Here is a 21,930-nt window from a genome sequence, read left to right as displayed (position 1 = left end):
TTTTGCATTAAGCAGATGGAGGTTGGAATCTGAAGGTTATGACAAAGGGACCCAGTGGAGCACTGTTAGTAATAGTGACCCCTTAGCATCAAATCAACAGAGTTGTGCTAAAACCTAGTTGTATATTGTTTGCTGCTCTGTGACTTTAGACAAATAAGTCAACCTCCTCTTTTGGTTTTTCTCATTGCAAAGTAGGCAAACTATAAGTCCCTGTGGATATAGCATAAGAATAGGCTGTCACATGGTAAGTGATATATAAATGCTTTATGTGCACACACACACATACACACAGAGAGACATTCTTTAATATCAGAGGAGGAAAAGCATAAGATGTAAAGGCAAAGATTTGGGGGGTTAGAAACATTATCTGGTATGTCCTATTCTGGAAAAATACATTAAGAATCTAAATTTTGCTCCTTTCTGTGTTAGAGGGAGAGAATATATTTAAGTTGCAGAGTTGTAATAATGAGATGGAAATCAGTAAAGGATCTTGCATGTGACATATAGCAAGTTCTCAGTGGACAACTGTTGCTTCTGTTACTATTGTTCTACTTTTTCTTATGCAAAGGGGAGTATTCTAAGTGGTGCTCAGGGGTTCCAAGAACCATTCACAATGATACTAAGCCAACTGAACCAGAAGCTTAGGGAGAATTCAAGAACGTGCTCCTATTTGTCCCTGGGGTCACGGACTGAGATTACCTTGGTGACAAACAGTGATGTTTTAAAGGTCATGTGATGATCAAGATGGAAACAAGGTCTGAAATATGTTCTTATGCTATCTTCCTGGCCTCTGTTTTAATTTTTATGATTGTTATTATTGTTAAATGACTTTGGGTTAACTGAACAGTTCACTGCTTACTAGATGTGCCATCATTGACAGAGTATCAAAATTATTATTTCTACACAGTGTTGCAGAAAAGTTACTCTTTCATTACATTGGGTCCCCTCAGATAATCCAGGAAAATCTTCAAATGCTCAATTTAATAAAATCCTAGAAGTCCCTTTTCTAGATAGCTTGAGATATTGATAGGTTCTGGGGTTATGGATATGGCCAGTTTTCTGCCTATCATGCCTTCCCTCCTTGGTAACATCCGGAGAAAACACATCATAAGGACATTTGTACTTTTCCTGCATGGTGAGAACATCATGGAATGAAGACTTAATAGAATTTATAAAAAGCTTAAACACTAAGAGTCATCTCATCCTCTACTTTGCAGTCTGTGTAATCACCGGGCTGCTAGGGAGATCGCCATGGCTCTCACCATTTGTGTTTGGTGGACTCAGGCCACTCCCCAACCTGAGACGGCCATTGCCATGGGTGGATGAAGGAGGAAACAAGATTCATGTTGGTTGATGATCAGTTGCCGTTTATTCCATTCTCCCCACGAGCCCGTTCCAGTCTTACTAAATTCTCCATTCTAGTCTCACACTGTCACTCATTCCTGTCTCCTCTGGTCTCTCCTGCTCATCTTTCTGTGCTCCCTCTCTCAGCTGCGTCTCTCATCTCTCCATATGCCTGCTCCTGCATTCTTCCCCTACATTCTTCTTTCTCTGTCCCCCTTGCTAGTGTCTCTATGCTCCATCTTGCTGCTCTGGTCTCTCTCTCATCTCTCTCCATCTCCCCATAGTGGTAGCCCCCACAAGCCCTTCCTGATTGCCCATCCAGCTCAAGGGAGGGAAATACCACCTAGGGATGTTTCTCCTCTCCTTAGTCCAATAATTAATTAACATCTTAATTAGCATCTTAATTCTACTTCTTAATATTAGTTATTTTGTATGGACACAGTAAGAGATACATTGAGCTTGTAGGGTGGCTCTCCTGGTGACATCTCACTATAGAACTCAGACTACAGTGCTTAGGCCAGATTAATCTTTCCTAACCCTAGGCAGAGTCCTAACTAAGATGTTACTTTTTGGATCATGACAGAATTTGTCCATGATCATGCTCTTAACTTACAGTTAAGTATTGTGGTGCTTTGGCGAGGCCCATTTCAATGACAGGGTAGCTCACAGCTTGCCCTGGGTCCATGCAGTCCCTCATTGGGACCCTGCATTGGGGTACTAAGAAGTGAGGGCAACTGAGGCTTAAGTTGAGAGAACAGATTCTCAGGAGTGAATATCATTTGGAGTCAATTAACTCTCAAGTTACAAAAGCATAGAATTAACTGTCTTCCTGTGTCTACATAAAAAGGACATTACTCTGAATTAACTATGTAAAGGACTTAAGGAAAAGAGAAAAGCAATATTTACAAGTTAACAGAGTCTGATTAGGAGATAAAGGAGACTGACCGGTTGGGGAAGCAGAGCACAAAAGAAGAAGTTATAAGTAAACACAGAGGAATGGGAGCACTGTGATGGGAGTAACTCAATCAAGCTAAGTTCCCTGTGGCAAATCAGAAAGGACAAACCAATGTTATCTTACAGCAATCAAAACAGAATATGCTATAAAAACTCTCCTGTTCTTTTAGATTTTGTTTCATTTTCTTGTACTTTGGGCCACACTGGTGTTTCCTAGGGTCACTCCTGGTAGTAATCAGGAGACCATGTGCAATTCTCTGGGATCAAACTGGGGTTGGACAAGTGCAAGGTAGAGCTTTTCCCCTGTACGATCTCTCTGTCTCTCTCAAGTCCTCCTAGATAGGAATATTTCTACTATCTTTCTCTGAGCATATTCTTTGCCTATGGGGCAAAGTACTTATTTACATAGTAATGTAAAGTGTTTGCTTACATACATACTAATATATGTAAACAAGCAGGTTACATACTCAGTGCATTCTTTGTAATCTGAATACAGAAATTCTTAGCTCTGGGGCTACTCTCATCTTCCACTCTCAAATTTCTGGTCACTCATGTCATTAGCATCTTCTCTGCTATAAACTACTATCTGTCACTTTCACCCCGTTGCTCATCGATTTGCTCGAGCGGGCACCAGTAAAGTCTCCAGTATGATACTTCTTGTTACTATTTTTGGCATATAGAATACACCACGAGGAGCTTGCCAGGCTCTGCTGTGCAGGCGAGATACTCTCAGTAGTTTGCTGGGCTCTCCTAGAGGGCGAAGGAATTGAACCCTGATTGGCCAAGTGCAAGGTGAACACCCTACACGTTGCTCTATCACTCCAGCCCTAAGATACTATCATACTTTTAAAATTCTGCCAATGACCACTACATGAATTCGCTACTTTCTTCTAGTATCCTAATCTGAAATACCCAAAATGACCATTCCATTTCTCCATTGCTGATGATTATGCCAAAGGATTGCTCACAGATTGAGATTGTAATTTTAGTAGGAGAGTTTCCCAGTCTTCTGGGATGGAACAGGGCTATCATGCAGAGTCCCTGCTCTCCCTGCTCTGTGGGGGCAGTTTACAGGACTGCTGCTTGACAGGATTCTCCCAGCCTCCCTGCAGAGGACATGCTTCAATGCAAATTGCATATGAATATACTGTATCCTGGAGAAATGAAAACAAATGAGTCAAAGATTAAATACTCAGTGTCAGAGGAGGGTTTACTCTGATTCTAAATTCATAGTCTTATTCACTGCTAGATCTCTTCTGTTTCTTACCAGATGCTTGTCTTCTCCAAACTCCCATTTCTTTTGAATCTATACTAAATTCTGGCTTGTTGATCTCAGTTGTGTATACTAGCCTTCTTCTGTGGAGGTAGAATGGGGATGAGGAACAACTTCTAAGTGATGGTCAGGGGTACTGGCATCACTCTCAGGGACACCTAGCCACTTTGGCTAGCAATTCAATGCTAGAACTTGAAGATGAGTTTCTTCTTGGGACCTTAGGTGCTGGGGACCAAGTAAGTCTACCACAGCTATACTTGGGGGACTCTAGGGCCACACTGTGGTGCTGTATTTTGAATCCAGACTGCGGTACTCTTTCCTTGCCCCGTGCATGCTATCTGTGTTAAGTTCACTGTGTTAAACCCTAAGCCTGTGACAATTAGGAGCCTGTTTCATGCTTTCTTTATGCAGACTGCTGGATACTATACTAGAAAAACTTCATCAATACTGATGATTAAAACCCTCAACTCCTGATAAAAATCCATTGCTCTATAATAAACAGGCAGTTTTTCAATCTGGGGAATTCTAGGGAAATAGTCCAACCTACATTAAAATTTCTAAGACAAATTTATGCCATTTTACTCTTCCCTCAACACATTAACTCTACAGCTACACAACATAGAATAAGATATGTCTTACTCAACCCTCACTTGATTGCCATGAGAGCAGATGCAAAAAGGCATTGTAAACTGTCAAGCTCTGCGTAATGATAGAGCTGGTAATCATAACAATTTGCCATTACCTAGGAGGATTAGAGGAAATTAATTAAAAAAAAAGCACAACACAGAAGTGCAAAGGATTGCCTTCATGAGAAAATAATTTTTGTCCAGTCCTTCCTACTTCCAGTGGGATTTAAGGCAAAGTATGTAATCTTTCTGATTTCAAGAGTGTTCATTTATAAAGCAGATATTTCCTCTTTATTGGTCTCAGAAGAGGTGAAAACTTTAAAAATACTTGAAATTACATATATATTTCTTAGGAGAAAACTGCTATAAATTTCAGAGTAGCATTGTTATTATTAAAGTGAAACCAAAATTTGATATAACGTCAGGAAAAATATTAACTTGATCTTATTTTTGGAACTTCTGTTATTAAATCTTTCCCTGAATTCAAAGTGAGTAGGTCAGGGAAGCTGATAAGAGGTAAAAGAACTGAGCTGAACCCTGAGCCCCAGACCTCCATCATCTCTGTGTAAATGTCTGTGTCATAAATAGAGTCTTCACAAACAAGGTCCCTCCATCAAATCTTTTACAACCTGTAAATTTATAGCCCTGTCCAGACCCAGAATTATCCACATTCACGGACTGAATATGGAAGAAAGTAATTGTTAATGTTGGCAGTAGGTTGGCAGAAGATTTTGAAGAACAACTCTTTGAGTGACTAACAAAGGCTGGAGACTTGCTTATATCTTCCTGTTGACTGACAAATTGAAAACTTGAGCATAAAATTCCTTACATGGATGTGAAATTATCATTTTAGAGGTTGAGTCTAGTAGACTTTTTAAAAGATAACCGATTCTACACTAGATTTTACAGTTTTTCTTTTCTTTTTCTTTTTTGGCAGTCTGTGCTTAGTATTTGAAAAAGCTAGTAAAATAATGTAAATTTGTACTCGTTATTAGTTTCTTGCAAGACTTTCATTATTATCATGAACATTGTAACATATGCCAATCTATCAGATTTTGTAAAAACAAAGGAGAAAAAAACATTCTTGTATTTCCAGTTTGTCAGGAAGCATTTGGAAAATCTAGTTATCATTTATTTTTAATTCTTTTTTAAAATTTTTACTTCTTTTAAGTCTTTGCATTTTGAAATTACACTAAAGTTTACATCTTTTTTTGCTTTTTGGGTCACACCCAGTGATGCACAGTGATGCTCTGCACTCAGGAATTACCCCTGGCGATGCTGGGGGACCATCTGGGATGCTGGGAATCGAACCCCGGTCGGCCGAGTGCAAGGCAAATGCCCTACTCACTGTGCTGTCACTCCAGCCCCTAAAGTTTATATCTTGACTAAGATTATATGTTATTTTAGATTTAAAGCATATAACTCTACATTCCATTCTAAGAGACAATGATAAATAGTATGCTCTTCTTCTTTCCCATATTTTGTGATTTTTTACTTATCTGAGTGAGTTTTTTATGTTTTCTCTTTTTTCATAGAAATATTCCTTATAATGTTTGTTTAGTAAACTCAAATTTATTTAATTATTGTTTATCTGAAAAACTTTATTATTTTTTCAAGTTTGAGTGATAACCTAGCTGGAAGCATATTTTTCCATTCAATACTTTGCATATATTGTGACATTGCCTCAGACCTGTAGAGTTTCATTGAAAATTCCACTGAGTTTTATGGGAATTTATGGGAATTCCCTTGTATTCTTAGCTTTTCTCTTGCTCCTTTTCGGATTCCATCTCTATCTCTGAGTTTTGTCAGCTTTATTAAAGATGTCTTGGTGTACATATTTTTGGGCTTATATTGACAAACTTTTTGAGCTTCCTATATTTGTGTATCATCTTTCTAGGGCTGGAGCTATAGCACAGCAGGTAGGGCATTTGCCTTGCATGCAGCCGACCCAGGTTCAATTCCTCTTCCCTCTCAGAGAGCCTGGCAAGCTATCAAGAGCATCTCACCCTTACGGCAAAGCCTGGCAAGCTACCCATGGCGTATTTGATATGCCAAAAACAGTAGCAACTGTCATAATGGAGAAGCTACTGGTGCCCACTCGAGCAAATCGATGAGCAACAGGATGACAGTGATGACAGTGACAGTGACAGTGATTATCTTTCTAAGTTTTTAGCTGTTATGTCTTAAATTACAATTCTGCTATGTTCTCTCTTCTTCTGGAACTCTTATGATGTGAATGTAGTGTTTATTTATGCTGCTCCATAAACACATTTATTTTGTTTACAAATTCTTTTCACTTGTTTCCTGTTATTTGGATAGTTTCTTCTATCTTACTGGCAAGCTCATTGATTTTGATCTTTGGCTCCTAACACTTGGGTGCTGAGCCCTTTCAATTCTACATTTTAGTTTGCTTATTGAATTCATTGGTGCAAACATTTCTGTTCAGAATCTCATACTTACTTGCCCTTGTTGAAGTTCTCTTCCATTGATTTACTCATTACAATGAGCACTGTTGTGATTATTGTTTTAAAGTCTTCATCAGGGATTGTACAAAGCTCTGATAGTCTTGGTTTAATTTTTTTTACCTCATACTTTTGTTTTCATCTGTATGAATAGGAGAATTTCTCCACTTTTTATTATGCTAATTATAATGCTGGGACTTACAAATCTCCTAATTTCATTCTGGTACTCTGAAATGAAACTCTATTTTAGAGCATTGTGCCGGCGGTTTTATTTATTTTGTTATATGACTCTTGGGCCACACTTAGAGATTCTTGGCAGCTACTCCTGACTCTTTGCTTGGGGTAAAGAGTAGAAAAAATTCTATTTTGCCCATGAAGGGCCAGAGTTTGAATCCAGGTCTTTCATATGCAAATTTTATTTTTAAATTGTCAGATAGACTATTACAAAGCTGTTCATGATTGGATTTTAGTCATACAATGTTCCAATACCCATCTCTCCACTAGTATACATTTTCTACTACCAATGACCCCAGTTTCCTTCCCACACCCACACCCTCAGCCCCCTCCCCACGCCTGAATCATTAGTAGGCACCTTTCTTTTTTCTCTCGATCTCTCTTTTTGTACATTGTGGTTTGCAGTACAGATTCTAAGAAGTCATTATGTTTGGTCAGGGTATTCGGTATTTTTATTGGAAAGGTACAGCTGGAGTGGCTTTTAAAAAATTTTAAAAATTCTATTTTTGGGGGCTGGAGTGATAGCACAGCGGGTAGGGCGTTTGCCTTGCACGCGGCCGACCCAGGTTCGATTCCCAGCATCCCATATGGTCCCCTGAGCACCGCCAGGGGTAATTCCTGAGTGCAGAGCCAGGAGTGACCCTTGTGCATCGCCAGGTGTGACCCAAAAAGCAAAAAAAAAAAAAAAATTCTATTTTTATTAAAAAAAAGTTTTTTATCAGTGGATCACTGTGGTGAGTGACTTAAAAAAAACTGTTTATTAAATCACTGTGAGATAGACCCTTACAAAGCTGTTCATAATTGGATTTCAATCACATAGTATTCCAAAACCCATACCTCCGCCAGTATACATACATTTCCCAGCACCAGTTCCAGATTCCCTCCCACCGTCACCCCCAATCCCACACTCCCTGCCATCTCTCTCTCTCTCTCTCTCTCCTTTTGGGCATTATGGCTTGCAATATTGATACTTAAATGTTATCAAGAATATCCCTTTATCTATTTTTAATCCTCACATCTTTTCCAGTGTGATTATTCCCAGCTATTATTGTCATACTGGTTGCAGAAACTTTTTTTTTTAACTGGGTAGCAGCTTTGAGGTATGGATGTGACTGCTGGATTTCTAGAGGTACAGGGAGGTGTGGGGAGGTAGTCCATACAGACCCCAAGAGAGCCTAGAGATTTCAGTTGCAAAAGCATCATATTCAAATTTTCAGCGGATTAATATCTCAGTGAGGTCTGTCCCAAGTTGTTGGAATCTGACAGGGCGGGGGGGAATGGTGGCAATTTTGGATTGTGGGAACAAGTGGATGCTTGGGGCTCTGTTTGGGCAGGCACCGGGCAAACCCATCCCCCTCCAACCTATCCAGTCAGCCTTGCACGGGTCTGAGACTAACTGCAATTTTTGATCTCTTTTGAGATTTTTTTTTAATGGGTCTCTGAAGTGAGGCCAGTAGAAGAGTTTACAGGATGGTGGCAGAGTTGGTTTGTGGGGGTGACCGACAGTGCTTCTGGAAGTAGAGAAAGTGGGGGAAGGTGGCCCATCCAAGAAAGCCTGGGGGTTTCAGTCACAAAACCTTCCTGAATACCGGAATTTTTATTAGATTAATCTCGGTGAGGTTGTCCCACGATAGTAAAATCTGGCTGGGACACAGCAGCAATTTAGATTGTGGGAGCAAGCAACTACCTGGTAGCTCTGCTTGGGTAGCCAGCAGGCAAACCTGCCCCCTCTGATCTATCCTGTCTGTTTAGCTTTGCAAACCAACTCTACCACCATCCTCTAATCTCTTCTACTGGCCTCACTTCAGAGACCCATAAAAAAAATATATCTCAAAAGAGATCAAAAACTGCAGTTAATTTCGGACCCATGCAATGCTGACTGGGGTAGATTGGAGGGGGATGGGTTTGCCCGGTATGAGATTAAGTGCAAATTTTGATCTCTTTTGAGATTTATTTATGGGTCTCTGGAGCAAGGCTAATAAATGAACTTGTATGGCTGAGCTGGAGGTGGTTTGTGGGTGTGGCTCTCACATACCTGTCTGTTGGAGGTTTAATTTCTTGGAAAATTTGCTTCTGAATTGTTGGAGTCTGGCCAGAGGGATATTGGCGATTTGGGGGGTATCAGGAAGGCCAAGAGCACCCAGCATCAGGCTGCCGATGCCCTTGCCCCTCTGGTCGAGGTTGACCTTCAGGTGATGCTGTACCCTCTGGGACTCAGTGGACGCAGCAGCTGTGGTCCTGGCACGGACCAGGTCTGAGGCCAGGGCTGCTACAGTCTGTGGCTCGGGCACGCTGGGTGGGCCATAGCCCTGAGTCCATCAGAACCTCACCAGAGACCACACTCCTCCATGCTCCATCTCCAGACAGCTTGTGCTCAGGGAGGTTTTCCTCCGTAATATACTGTGGGTGGCTCCGGCGGTGCAGGCTGGGCCACGGAAGAGACGGTGGCAGGGGGTGGCAGGGACACGCTCTCAGCGGTGAGATACCCGAGTCAGCCGCCCATAGAGGGAACCGGGGCGCCCCCTCAACTCCAGACCTGCTGTCCGCGGCTAGTGCCCAGTTGGATCAAAGAGCCCTGGCCATCCACGCTAACCTTCGACCACCATGGAGGCTGGCTGCCCACAGTGCGAGAGCTGCGCTCGGCAGCTCTGTTGACACGAGCCCGCAGGCCGCCTTCTTCACGAGTCTCACTCCTGGGGCGCCTCCCTCAGGACGCCAGTTTGGTTCCACTTAAAGCCACTTTTTTAAATTTTTTTTTTTATTTTTGGGTCACACCCGGCAATGCACAGGGGTTACTCCTGGCTCTGCACTCAGGAATTTTCCCCAGCGGTGCTCAGGGGACCATATGGGATGCTGGGAATCGAACCCCGGTTGGCCGTACAAGGCAAATGCCCTACCCCCTGTGCTATCACTCCAGCCCCTTAAAGATACTTTTTGTTTTTTGAGAGAGAGAGAAAATATTTAAAGGGCACTTTGAGTCATTCACGCAGAAAAGTTATGACACGGTCAGCCCCACTGTTAGTGCGCTGAGCGCTGCCGCGGCTCTGCCAGCTCCTGTGCCTGGTGCTCCACGGCTGCCACTTTCTCTCCTCTGGGAATACCTAATTTTGCAAAGTATTTTCTTCAGCCCCTGAATCATCTCACAGGAATTAAATTTCATTTTGTTCCTGCTGGGTTATCCCTCACAATAGAGAGGCTGCTAAAATCTCAGGGCTGGGACGAATGGAGATGTTACTGCCCATACTTAAAGAGCAGTTCAGGCAGGTTGACCTTGTTCCACATGACACTGAGTTTACTGTGACTGCCTAAGACCTGTCCTGAGGTGGAGTGGGACTGTGGACGGGAGAGGTGGTGCATATCATGGTGGTTGCTTCTGGGAATTTCCCATATGCTGTGTGGACATTGTGCTGGGTCTTCACACTGGCAAGTTCACTGTCTTCTCACTGGTGGAAATTTCCTCTCATTCCAGCTTGAAGCTCTTACTCCTGATCTCTGGGGTTTCAGTTATAGTTCTGTGATTACTCCAAGTTTTGGTGTAGATTTTTTTTTTCTTTTTGGGTCACACCCGGCAATGCACAGGTGTTACTGGGAATAGAACCCGGGTTGGCCAAGTGCAAGGCAAATGCCTTACCTGCTGTTCTATCGCTCCAGCCACTTTGGTATAGATTTTGACATAATTACTGGAGGATAAAAATATGGGTTCTGCCTATTTGTCCATCTTGACTTCACCCCTGTAGCACAAACTTTTAATGAAAGGTTTTAGGTAGCTCAGAAATCCTGGACCACATATAGTATGTGGATGGCTAGATAAAAATAAAAATATATTAATTACACTTGGTAATCTGATGGTCATTTGGTGATCTTGTTGACACAAATGTTGATGGAATAATGGAGAAAAATCAGACATTGTAAAAGTTTTAAAATTGTAAGGAAGCATTGATTTCATATGTGTATACTCAGAAACATTTATTTGTAAAAAGAAGCAAAAACTGACACAACACCTGAGATGTAACTAAAGGAAGATTTTATTTTACTTTGCTTTATCTTAAAAACACAACCTTATATTTGCATACTGATGGAAAAGTTGATAAAACAAAAAAGATTGCTACTGTAGGATAAAAGAAAGATAATTGTGAAACAAAGTCCTTGAAAAGATAGGCGATTATACTTGATAACATGGACTTTAATAAAAGGACCTCAGAATAAAAGGTTTATCTTGTAGACAGGTAAACTTACGATTGTGAATTTAGACAGCTTTTATTTTCACTCTGAAACACCCAATGAAATTGCCATCAAAATCTGAATTAAAAACTGAGTTTTGGAGATTAAAAAATAATGTTTAAAATGATTGTCTTGGAAAGGAAGAATATGAGCTTATAAAATAATATTATGATTTCATGGTTTTCTATATAGGGAAGAATTATGCCCAAAAATTTAATGAAAAATCAACTCCTTCAGCAATTTTTGTCTGGTGATGTTTTTGGATACAAGCATAGAGAGCAAAAGTGGTTAGATTTATACTACAGTGGTTTTTTTAGAAAGGTGAATGAATAGAAAAGAAATAATAATTTGAGAATATTTTCTAAGAGTTTTTTAAGATAATATGTCACATCTAAACTAATGAGAGAATTAAAGCTAGGAGGAGATTAATGGAAAGTGATAGAAATTCTGGGTTTCTATCTTGGAGATCACTATTAAGATGTGAGTGGCAAAAGAAAGAGAAGGTAATGGAGCAGTAACCAAACACTTGTCTTAAACTTAAATTTAATTGGTGTTTCAATTTCTTATGGTGGTGAGTTCTGTGGTACAAAAGAAAAAATGAATTTTGAATAGAAGAGCAGAAAAGGATTATTTCAGGAAGGTATAAAATAAACTGAGAAACCTGTTTGTTTTCTGTTACTGTAATCCATTGATGATAATGGTGTCAGATAGAAGAGAAGAGTAAGGAATTGAAATCAGATTGAAGTTAAATAAAATTGTGCTGGGATGCCAGTTAAAGAGAGAATAAGAGGGTTAAAAGTGATAGAGATAGTTAAGATATTCAGAATGCCAAGAATCTGACATATGATAGAAATGGTTGACCGGCAGATAAGCATGTAAAAAACGTTTAGAATACAATTCTTGGCATGACCATGAACTTCTAGATAAAAGTTATCCTTACAAATGAATAAACAAAGCTATCCCATCAGTGGAAATTCTGAACTGGAAATGCTGTCATTCTCTTGCTATTTATAACTTAATAGTTTAATTAAATAAAAACTAACAAGAAAATTTAAATTTTTTGATAGTGCTATCTTTTACAGTGACCTAATTTATTCTTTAGCCTATGATTGTTTGTACTATTTTTGCTTCATCTTTTTCTCTTATTTCTTTTGCCATACTTTACCTGTATGTGTCTGTGTGAGTCTTTTAGTGTTTGTGGGTAGTGGAAGGGAAGCTCTCACTTCTTCCCCAGTGATCTAGGTATGTGTTTTTATTTCAATGTCATGCTATTTTGATTACTATAGCTTCATAACATAGATATCAAGGGATATGATACTTCAATTTTTTTTTTGGCAAACTACCCATTGCGTATCCATGAAATAGGATTGTAATTTTTCTGATCCATCAGCATGGAATTTATTTCTACTTCCATATTTTGCATATTTGCATATTTTTATCTTTAATTTTTTAAATCTTTAGTCACAAATCTTTATATGATATTAGTCTGTTTGATTGTTATAGATATGGTAAAGACTGACAAAGTATCATATTTACAAAATCATTATTTTCCATGACTGAATCATCTGTTGCTACCTCCTACAATCGTATTTCATGGGCCCAATCTTCTCTCCTGAAAGACCAATTTTACCCTAACCCAGGAAGTCTCCTTTCCATATAGGGATTGAATGTGGCATCTTTAGACTACAAGTAGAAATTATCTATCATTTTTTTCCTTTACAACTTAGTTATGCATACTTCCCACCACTAAACATAAGCTACTAAAACTTCAATTGCTTCTGTATAATTAAGTGACTGTAATTAATTAAGTTCAGAGAGGTCTTGACAGATGAAATGTGTGCTCCATCTGTGGACTTTAAAAAAAAGGTATTTTTTCATTTTTAAAAAACTTTCTACTACAATGAAAATACTGATATACACACATAATCAGCTTTGCACATATAGAAAGGTTGCCAAATGTTGATATTTTTCTCATAAACTTGAAAAAAGTTAAGGCCATATTTTATTGAGTTCCAGTTCATGTCTCACAATTGGAATTCAGATCTCATTATCCAGTGGGTCAAATAAAAGGAGCTAGAAATTGGATTCTAATCCAAAAATGTACTTTTATTCAAAAGCATCAACAGCTTTTACGCTTGAGGAGTTAAATTTACTTTATAATTTGGGATCAGACCTCTGCTCTGTGCCCCTGGTCTAGATAATTATTCTTTCAGAGAGAATTAGTCTTCTGATGACACATTAAGAGGTTCTTTTAGAAAACAATACATTTTTACCATTGGACTAAATCCCAGGATATTTAAAATTAGTGTAAGCAATGGTTGGAAAGCCCTCAAATGATGGCTCCAAATGACACTCCAAATGAGAGTGGCAGGCTGAATAAAAGTAGAGATTTAATAGGCAAAGAGACAGATACCCTCTAGGAGAAGAGTGCCATGATGAAGTACTTAATGAGCAGTATCTAAGAAACTGGAATCTATGATTTGAGATTTATTGTGACTATTTTTGAGATCTCTTACTCAAAACCAATGTTGGTATTTCAAATAGTTCAAATAGTACATGCTGAGGTTTCGTTTACAATGAAATTGGACTCTGATCTAATGAAACATTTTAGTTATGTACTTTAAGCATATTCACCTTGTGTTATTATGTTTGTATGTGTGCTTGTGTATGTGTATACAGGTATTTATATGTAAAGGATATAGGCTGTGGAGCCTAGTGAGTATTACTGGATCTGTGATCATGAATCGTAAATTAATATAGTACTAAATAGGTTGCAAGAATGCACATGATCTGTACAGACAAAAAAGGTGGCATAAATTATCTTTTTTTTCAAAGTTAGCAGGGGTGGGTAATACCCAGTGGTGCTCCAGGCCTATTTATGGCTTTGTGCTCAAAGGTGACCCCTGGCAATATTCAGGGGACAAGATATAGTTTTAGAGATTCACAACAGGGTTGCAACTGCAGCAATTCCAACTGTATTCAAAGCAAGCTCCTTACTTTCTGTACTACCTTCCCAATTACTGTTATGCTGAAGAGGTATTTTACAAATCTTGGGAAGTGGAGTGCTTCTCTGTGAAAAATATTTTGTCTTTCTTCTATCTTTAGTATGTACATCAAACATCAAGTTTTTACTTATGAGATGACAATTGATGACCGACTAAAATTGTTACAAGTATATTTTACCAAAAAGATTAATAAACATTGATCTCAAAAGGGAACCAGTAATATGCAAAATTACCAGTCATTGTGTCTTTTTCTTAGGTGTTCTGAAAAAGATCCTTCTTCTCTGTTCCTCTGTTTCTTCTTCCTATTTGTTATTTGTGAATTTATTTATTTCCCAAGGCTTTAGTCATCACTCAGTTCTATTTCCTTTTTTTGTCTACCCTTTCAGCCGCTGCTGTTAACTTTCCATTATAAATGGGTACATGGTTCTAACCTAATGCTCTAAGACCTTGGTGCCATGGCCTGAGGGCAAGATGGAGAGGTGATGAATTTTCTGTCAGTCATAACCTTTGTCCATTTGCTTGTCTTGGGAAGACTCTCTCAGCTCTTATGTGTATGCAGCTCAAAACATTGTGCAAGTATATGTGTTTATGAGCTCTGAGGAAATCTGAAGATAAATATTTAAATGAATGGAAAGGACATAAAATACTGTTTATTCTAGGTTCTAGCTGAATGTTATGTGCTCATTGCTTTTCTGTAATGATTTTCTATTCATATTTATCTTATTAAATGGTTTTGGTTTTCTGATGGAAGTTTAATAGATAACTTTTGCATTGAATAAATTTTAGAGAATTTCAAAGTTTTTAGAAAGTAATATTTTCTACTTTTTTTTTGTCCTTGGCTCTACACTGTGCATATTGTAGATTTTAATACTTGAAGCAAGATTTAGTGTGGTTATGCACTTGAGCACTGTACTAGATTCTGACTAGGAAGAGTGACATGAAAGGAAGATAGCATGATGCTGACACTCTAATTTGAATGGCTCAAAGTCAAACATCTATCAATACGAAGTTGCATATATCAGTTCAGGTGACATGCACAATTGAGTCAAGGAGGTCTTTCTAAGGTGGTAATCAGATCATGATTTTTCCTTGTATAAATGTCAGTAATGTTTCCCTATACATTATTCCTATTTGAGTAGGAATGCTCAAATAGCAGGAACACTTTAGAGGCCTTTTGCAATAATCAGCTTCCTTACTTATCTGATATAATTTTGACATCCCATTATTATGGAACTACCTTTAGTTGCTTCTGTGTGAGTAAACTAAAAGCAATATAGAAAAGCAAGAATGGAAAGTCATTAAATCAATACAATATAGACCTTTATTTGTGATTTACTTAAAGATAAAAGAAAAACCCTATATGTACATAGTAAATTTACTTAAGCAAAGAAAGTCTTCAGAACTGGGGAGATAGTGCAAAAGAACATACTTAGCATGCAGAAGCTCTGAGTTCAATCTTCAGTATCACATGTTCCCCTGAACATTGGCTTCTTGAGCACAGGTCAGGCCCAAGCACCGAACTGCTGAGCTGAGTATTGCCATCAGTCGGCTTATGGGGTGCTTGAGATTTCTTTGGGGTTGACCTTAATTTAAAAATAAGAATGTATAAGTTCAAAATTAATTTTATATAAATAAATAAAATTTTGTTTGGCATTTAAATGCATTTTTTTCTTTTAGCCTTGAGTAACAGCTTTATCATCTATCTAGTATCATAAGATAGTATCATTTTACACCATCTTAAAGACACCAGAGTTACTAAATTCTAATTAAGATGGTGCATAGACTTCTTGTAACCAGGGTCTTTGTTACTGATGGTCACTTGTAACCAAGTTTTATCAGGCCAACAACCAATGGAGTATGACTGAAGCTTGACCTGAATATACCCAAACAGTATCTGGAGGGAATACAGATGATACCTATAATGAAGTAAGTTTGTCCCCATTAGACAGTGTAGAATTAATTCAAAAATTAAAATTTATCCTGGGACCAGAACGCGGCCGACCTGGGTTCGATCCCCGGCATCCCATATGGTCCCCCAAGCACTGCCAGGAGTAATTCCTGAGTGCAAAGCCAGGAGTAACCCCTGAGCATCACTGGGTGTGACCCAAAAAGCAAAAAAAAAAAAAATTAAAATTTATCCTAAAAAAATTAGTTCTTTTTTCATCTTAAGCAGTAGCTAAAAATTTTAACTATATAAATAATTACTACTATCTAATATGTAAGTACTTTCAGTTAATGCTTTATAATCATGATGATAGTATAAGATAATGTTAATGAATACTTACTGTGTGGCAGGTATTATTCTAACTATTTTTATACATATTAACTCATGCAGTATGCACCATAACTGGATGAAGTGTTATTATTCACCTATACAATTGAAGAAACTAAAGCTTGGAGAAGTCAAGTAATGTGTATAAATACACAGAGAGAAGTGGCGTATCTGTGATCCCAACCCATACTGCATGTATCCTTAGTTATAAACCTAAACCACCCACTGTACCAAACAGTGCAATTTATTCAAAACACGGACTGGAGTGATAGCAAAGTGTGTAGGGAATTTGCCTTGAATGCAGCCGACCTGGGTTTTATTTCTCTGTTCCTCTCAGAGAGCCCGGCAAGTCACCAAGAGTATCCTTCCCGCACAAAAAGCCCGGCAAGCTCCCCATGGCATATTTGATATGGCAAAAACAGTAACAAGTCTCACAATGAAGACGTTACTGGTGCCTGCTCAGCAAGTTAATGAACAATGGGATGACAGTGTTTCAACGCTATTCAAAACATCAGGTCACTCCATTTTTTAATTTATTGAGAACCAAACATTTAGAAAAATGCAAATTCAAAGAAAATCTAACCCAATTTCTGTGTGGATGAAAGAACTGAAATCTTAAGAATATGAGTTTTTTCCAGACATTGCATGGAGCAATCAGAAATGAGTTGTAGCACTATGTTCAAACACAGTGTAGTGAACAGTATTTTGTTGTGGCTAGGAAAAAAAAAACCTTTAAAATGATGATTCTGATGGGTCTTTATTTTGTTCAGTGAAGGTGTGTGTTTATGTATATGTACATAATGTACATGTGATGTGTATGTATTGTCATTATGTATAAGCATATATAGGTTAAAATAACAAGAGTTTTTGGTATGCCAATCTATTTGTACAAAGAAAGAGATATGCCTAGTACTTCTCATCTTTGTTCTCAGGGCTGCCTCTGAAAAGAGATGAAACATATCTTTGATATAACCAGGTTTCTCAGTATTTTTGCCGAGTTTCCCAGAATTTTTTGGTAGGTCCATTCACTCTTGTCTCTTAGAATTGGACAGAATCATAAAACTGAAAGAGACACAATTATTTCCCTTTCATTTTAGTTGTTTGTACCCTGTTTGGGTGCTTAGAACATCTCTATTGAAGCAGAAATGATTAATAAGTACATATGAAATTGTGTTTTCACATCTTTCTTTTCCATGTTAGATCACAATGTAAACTTGTTCATTTCTTTAAAAAAATTCTGACACAAGGTAAAAAAATGTTAAACATCTGTTCTATTGGGCAGACTTTTATTTTTTCCTTATGTGACCTTAAGTCAGAAATGATTAATAAGTACATATGAAATTGTGTTTTCACATCTTTCTTTTCCATGTTAGATGACAATGTAAACTTGTTCATTTCATTAAAAAAATTCTGACACAAGGTAAAAAAATCTTAAACATCTGTTCTATTGGGCAGACTTTTATTTTTTCCTTATGTGACTTTAAGTATCAGCATGCATTTTATGGTATCTGTACTTCAATTTCCACAATTTTCATATTCAGGGAAGATCCTATGGGATGTTATTCTTTTCAATCCCTAGAAAACTACTTAACTTTAAATATTCTCTTTCCTACTTGTAGTCGAACTTGGTTTCTATTAAGCTCTTTGGTAAATGAAATTGTTTATCCATATTCAGAATGATTGGACTGTTTGTTCTCTTTCTTAGTCACAAGTGCAAACTTAAAGAGATACACCTGCACTTGTAGTTTGCTTTTTTTTTTTAACCTGCTTAGGCTATTCTGTGCTTCAGAAGACATTTATATCTCCCTTCCAATCTCATATACCCTCTTCCATGCCCTACTCACAGTAAGGAGCTTTGCCCTCAAATTTCAGCTTCTTCATCTTCTCACACCTAGACATATCAGCAAACCTTCATCTGGACCAATGTCAGCCTTTTCTTCCATTTCAATCTTCCTATCAAAGGCCAATCTTTCCACTTGTGTCCTGTGTTTCTTGAAACTGGTCCAATGAATTTAGGAGCTGAATTTGTTATTAGCAACCAGAAATTCTGGCTGGTTAGGGCTGGTTGAAAATGTTGAGACTGTCCTCCTTATCTTTTTCAAAAGGATAAAAGGACAGAAACCTTATCCGAAATCTTTATTTGCAGTCATAAGTAAGTGTGCCTCAGGGGAGCATCCCTGAGTGAATTTATTGATCATTCTGATGCTCACCAGTCTGTAACTTACCCTTTCTAAAATGTGATTCCATGTTCTCTTTTCCTATAAAAACTACTTCTTGTGATTGATTAGACAAGATGTTTGCTTTGAGGATATAAGCCCGCCATTTTTCAACCTGACCCCTTGTTGCCAATAAAGCTCTGTCTTGTGTCACATCATTTGATTGGTTCTTGAGTAGCAGTATAACTGAATCTTTCATGGATATACCTTTTCTGACATTTTTTCAAGGACTTCCCCCTATAATTATCATCTTACTATATTTCAGTCAATTACTAGTACACTCCCCTCAGTTCGCAGATGACAGATTTCAGTGAATTAATTTTAATAAAGGGACTATTTACACTGGCATAAATAGAATGTGGGAGAGATACCAAGAGAGGAAGTACAAGTGAGATAAAACTTCCCAAACTTTTTTTCTCACTTTTTTTTTAATTGCTAAGACTGAGAGGGGAAGAGAGTGAGTCACTGACCTGCTGGAGTCAAAGAGACCTATGTGCAGAAAACAGACTTTTAAAAGAGTCCTGTGCTCTGTTTTACAGAAGGGGAGAGCTAGTTCTTTGTGATCTTAAAGGAAGAGGTCAAGGAAGGGGACAAAAACTCTTCTCATTCTCTTTTCTCCTCCCCTCTGGAATATTCTACTTAATCTTCACTAACAGAATTCAAAGGAAGAGGGAAATAAAGAGGCCACAATGAGTAGGTGAAAGAAGTAAAGAGCAATTCTGGAGGATCATTGTCAAAATAACAATTGCACAAAACTAAATAAACAAGGATAAGGATAAATTTATTCAAAGCCACTGAGACAGTGGGGGAAGATTGACCTTAAGTCCAAAAGCAGAGAGATATGTATTTTAAAATGTTGAGTTGATCTGGTAGAAGAATACTATAGGAGGCTAGGTGAGGACATGAATATCCATACGTGGAATAAGTGATTCATATCTTTAGGATAAAAAGGTATTTGTGCAGCTTGGTTCAAGGGCCACACTAGCTTGTTATTATTGGACTACTTATTTCTCACCCCAAATGGGAGGAAGAAAAGCTAATATCTTTGATTACATTTCAATAAAAGGGCCTCCAGTTCTTTGAGAAAGACACTCCAGTGTTATGAAACCAAGAGGAGACCTTTAAAAAGATTTATATCTCAAAACATCAGATAAAGAAGTTACAATTTCTAGTTCATTAAAATGAATTCACTAAGAAAAGAGAAACCAGCCTGTCTATAATTTAGTCAAAATGAGATGAACTTCAAAACATCTTTTTGCCAGGTAATTTCAGCATGATATATATTGAAATGCCCAAAATAAAGTAAAATATTTTTCCTGGTACTACCCTTTGTATTTATCTTCTTGTCTTCAAAGAAAAACATTTTGTCATTGCCTTTGATATACTATCTCTTGTTTACTCTATAATTTATTCTAGTGTGATATTTCCCTGTGACTAAGTACAAACCCAGTGGCTAATTATTCTCTTTGTATGTTACTTGACTTCTATGACATCCTTTGTTTATCTACTTCCATTATCTTGAAACTTTCTTCATTCTGATTTTTGTTCCACTATAATTGGTGTTTCTTCTCCAATTCTTTTTCCGACCCTTCCATTTGGAGAGCCCTAAGACTTGGTGTTGGGTTTTTCATTTTTTATTTCCTACAAAATATACATTCTCTCTTGGTGATATCATCCTGCTCCATTATTTTTATATCCTAGTTCTCTTCTGAAGAGTACCATTGAAATACTTTAATCTTGATATATTTCTACAACTCTAGAATCAGGTATCTAACTCACTGCATTTCATCAGATGTCAAAAAGCATTTTGAGATTAGCTTGTTCCAAAACAGATTTTTCTTCCCTTACCCCAACTTGTTTCTATCTTTTCATTCTCATTAAAGAGTGTAATCCATCTAATTGCTCAAATTAAAATATCTTCAGAGGGGTAGTGGTGTGGGCTTAATGACAAAAGAGCATCTGTCTCGCAATCATCAATTTGACCTTGATTCCTGGTGCCACCTGAACGTGCTGAACAACGTCGCTGCAGCTCTAGTGTCTACTCTGTACACTTCTCCCTGTGCTGCAAAAGAGTGGATAATCTCCAGCACACTGACAGCTGTGTGTGAGCACTGCAACTAAGGTGTGCAGCCCCTATGGAGCAGCACAATTAAAAGACTGCTAACCAGTGATAGTACATATGTAGGCACATAGTGACCTGCAGTGAGTGCTACAATGGTAATAATATGCACAAGTGCCATAATTAAGGAGTTTGGCCTCCAACAAGCTATACAATCAAGAGTAGGAGCAGCAATCACAAAAATAAAAAGAAGTGATAAAAAATTAAGAAACTATTAAGAAATACCACTTTTCCCTTCTTTTACTTGCAAAAGTATACTCTGTGCTTCAGTACTACATGGGACAATCCATCACTTCTCCTCTAGCAATACTGGCCTCTATGAGTACCTCCGTTTTTGTGTCACTCTATTTCCACAGAATTAGCAGAGTAAGACAAAAACAAAAACAAGAACAAACATCATGTCATGCAACATCTCACCTTCACTTAGTAAAAACTCCAAATTCCTATATGCCCACAAAGCGCCTCAGGAAGTGATCTCTGCCTCTGATTGGATTTCCTGTCTCAATACTCTTCCTTGCTTACTACCCTCTGTCACATAGATTTTTCAGGTTGTTCCTTGGAATCTCTTCAGGTCTCAATTTAAATCTCCAGAGAGAACTTTATTAATTACTTAATCCCAGGTGACATGTCTGTCATACAATCAGATTGTTCCAATTATTTACTGAACGTTTATTATAATATGACATCTACTTGGTATTTTAAATTTTCAGCCTTGTGCTGTTAAAATCAAGAGATTGGGATCATCACTTTCTCCCACATATTATATTGAGGTCATATAATTTTGTATAATAAAAATTTGTTGAATTAATGCAAATACAAAGCAGTGGAGTCTGCATTATTCAAGAAAGCTTAGTTTCTGTATTTATAAACTGGCATCACTTTTTCTTTTCCTTCTTTTGGATTGGCAGTAAATCAGTATATTTTAATTAACAAGAAAAGACCAAGATTAAATACTTAACTGGCAGAATTACCATAAAATATTTCATGTGACTTCTATTTATAAAGCTTTATGGTGACGGTCTCTTACTTGGTGGCACACTACAAAGATATATGTGTGTATCAGGGACAGACCTTGAGGTTTATATGAATATCTGGATTCATTATATGGAATATTTGTGGACAGAGATTATGGGCACACTTATGGGCATACTTACTAGTTTTCAGGGCTCACTTTTGCTTTTCAGGGACCACTCCTGATGGTGCT

General features: G+C 37.9%; 1 protein-coding gene across 1 annotated transcript in view; it reads left to right on the top strand.

The window, feature by feature from the left end:
• FRK (fyn related Src family tyrosine kinase) overlaps positions 1-9,627 on the top strand; it is a 207,926-nt gene extending 198,299 nt beyond the window's left edge. Inside the window, exon 9 of the mRNA XM_004621761.2 lies at positions 9,428-9,627. Within this exon, the coding sequence (XP_004621818.2) occupies positions 9,428-9,627 (200 nt within the window). The remainder of the gene's footprint in view (positions 1-9,427) is intronic.
• Positions 9,628-21,930: the final 12,303 nt, after the last annotated feature.

This window comes from Sorex araneus, chromosome 4, assembly GCF_027595985.1.
Source record: "Sorex araneus isolate mSorAra2 chromosome 4, mSorAra2.pri, whole genome shotgun sequence".
NCBI lineage: Eukaryota > Metazoa > Chordata > Mammalia > Eulipotyphla > Soricidae > Sorex > Sorex araneus.
This window is presented reverse-complemented; position numbering and strand designations above follow the sequence as displayed.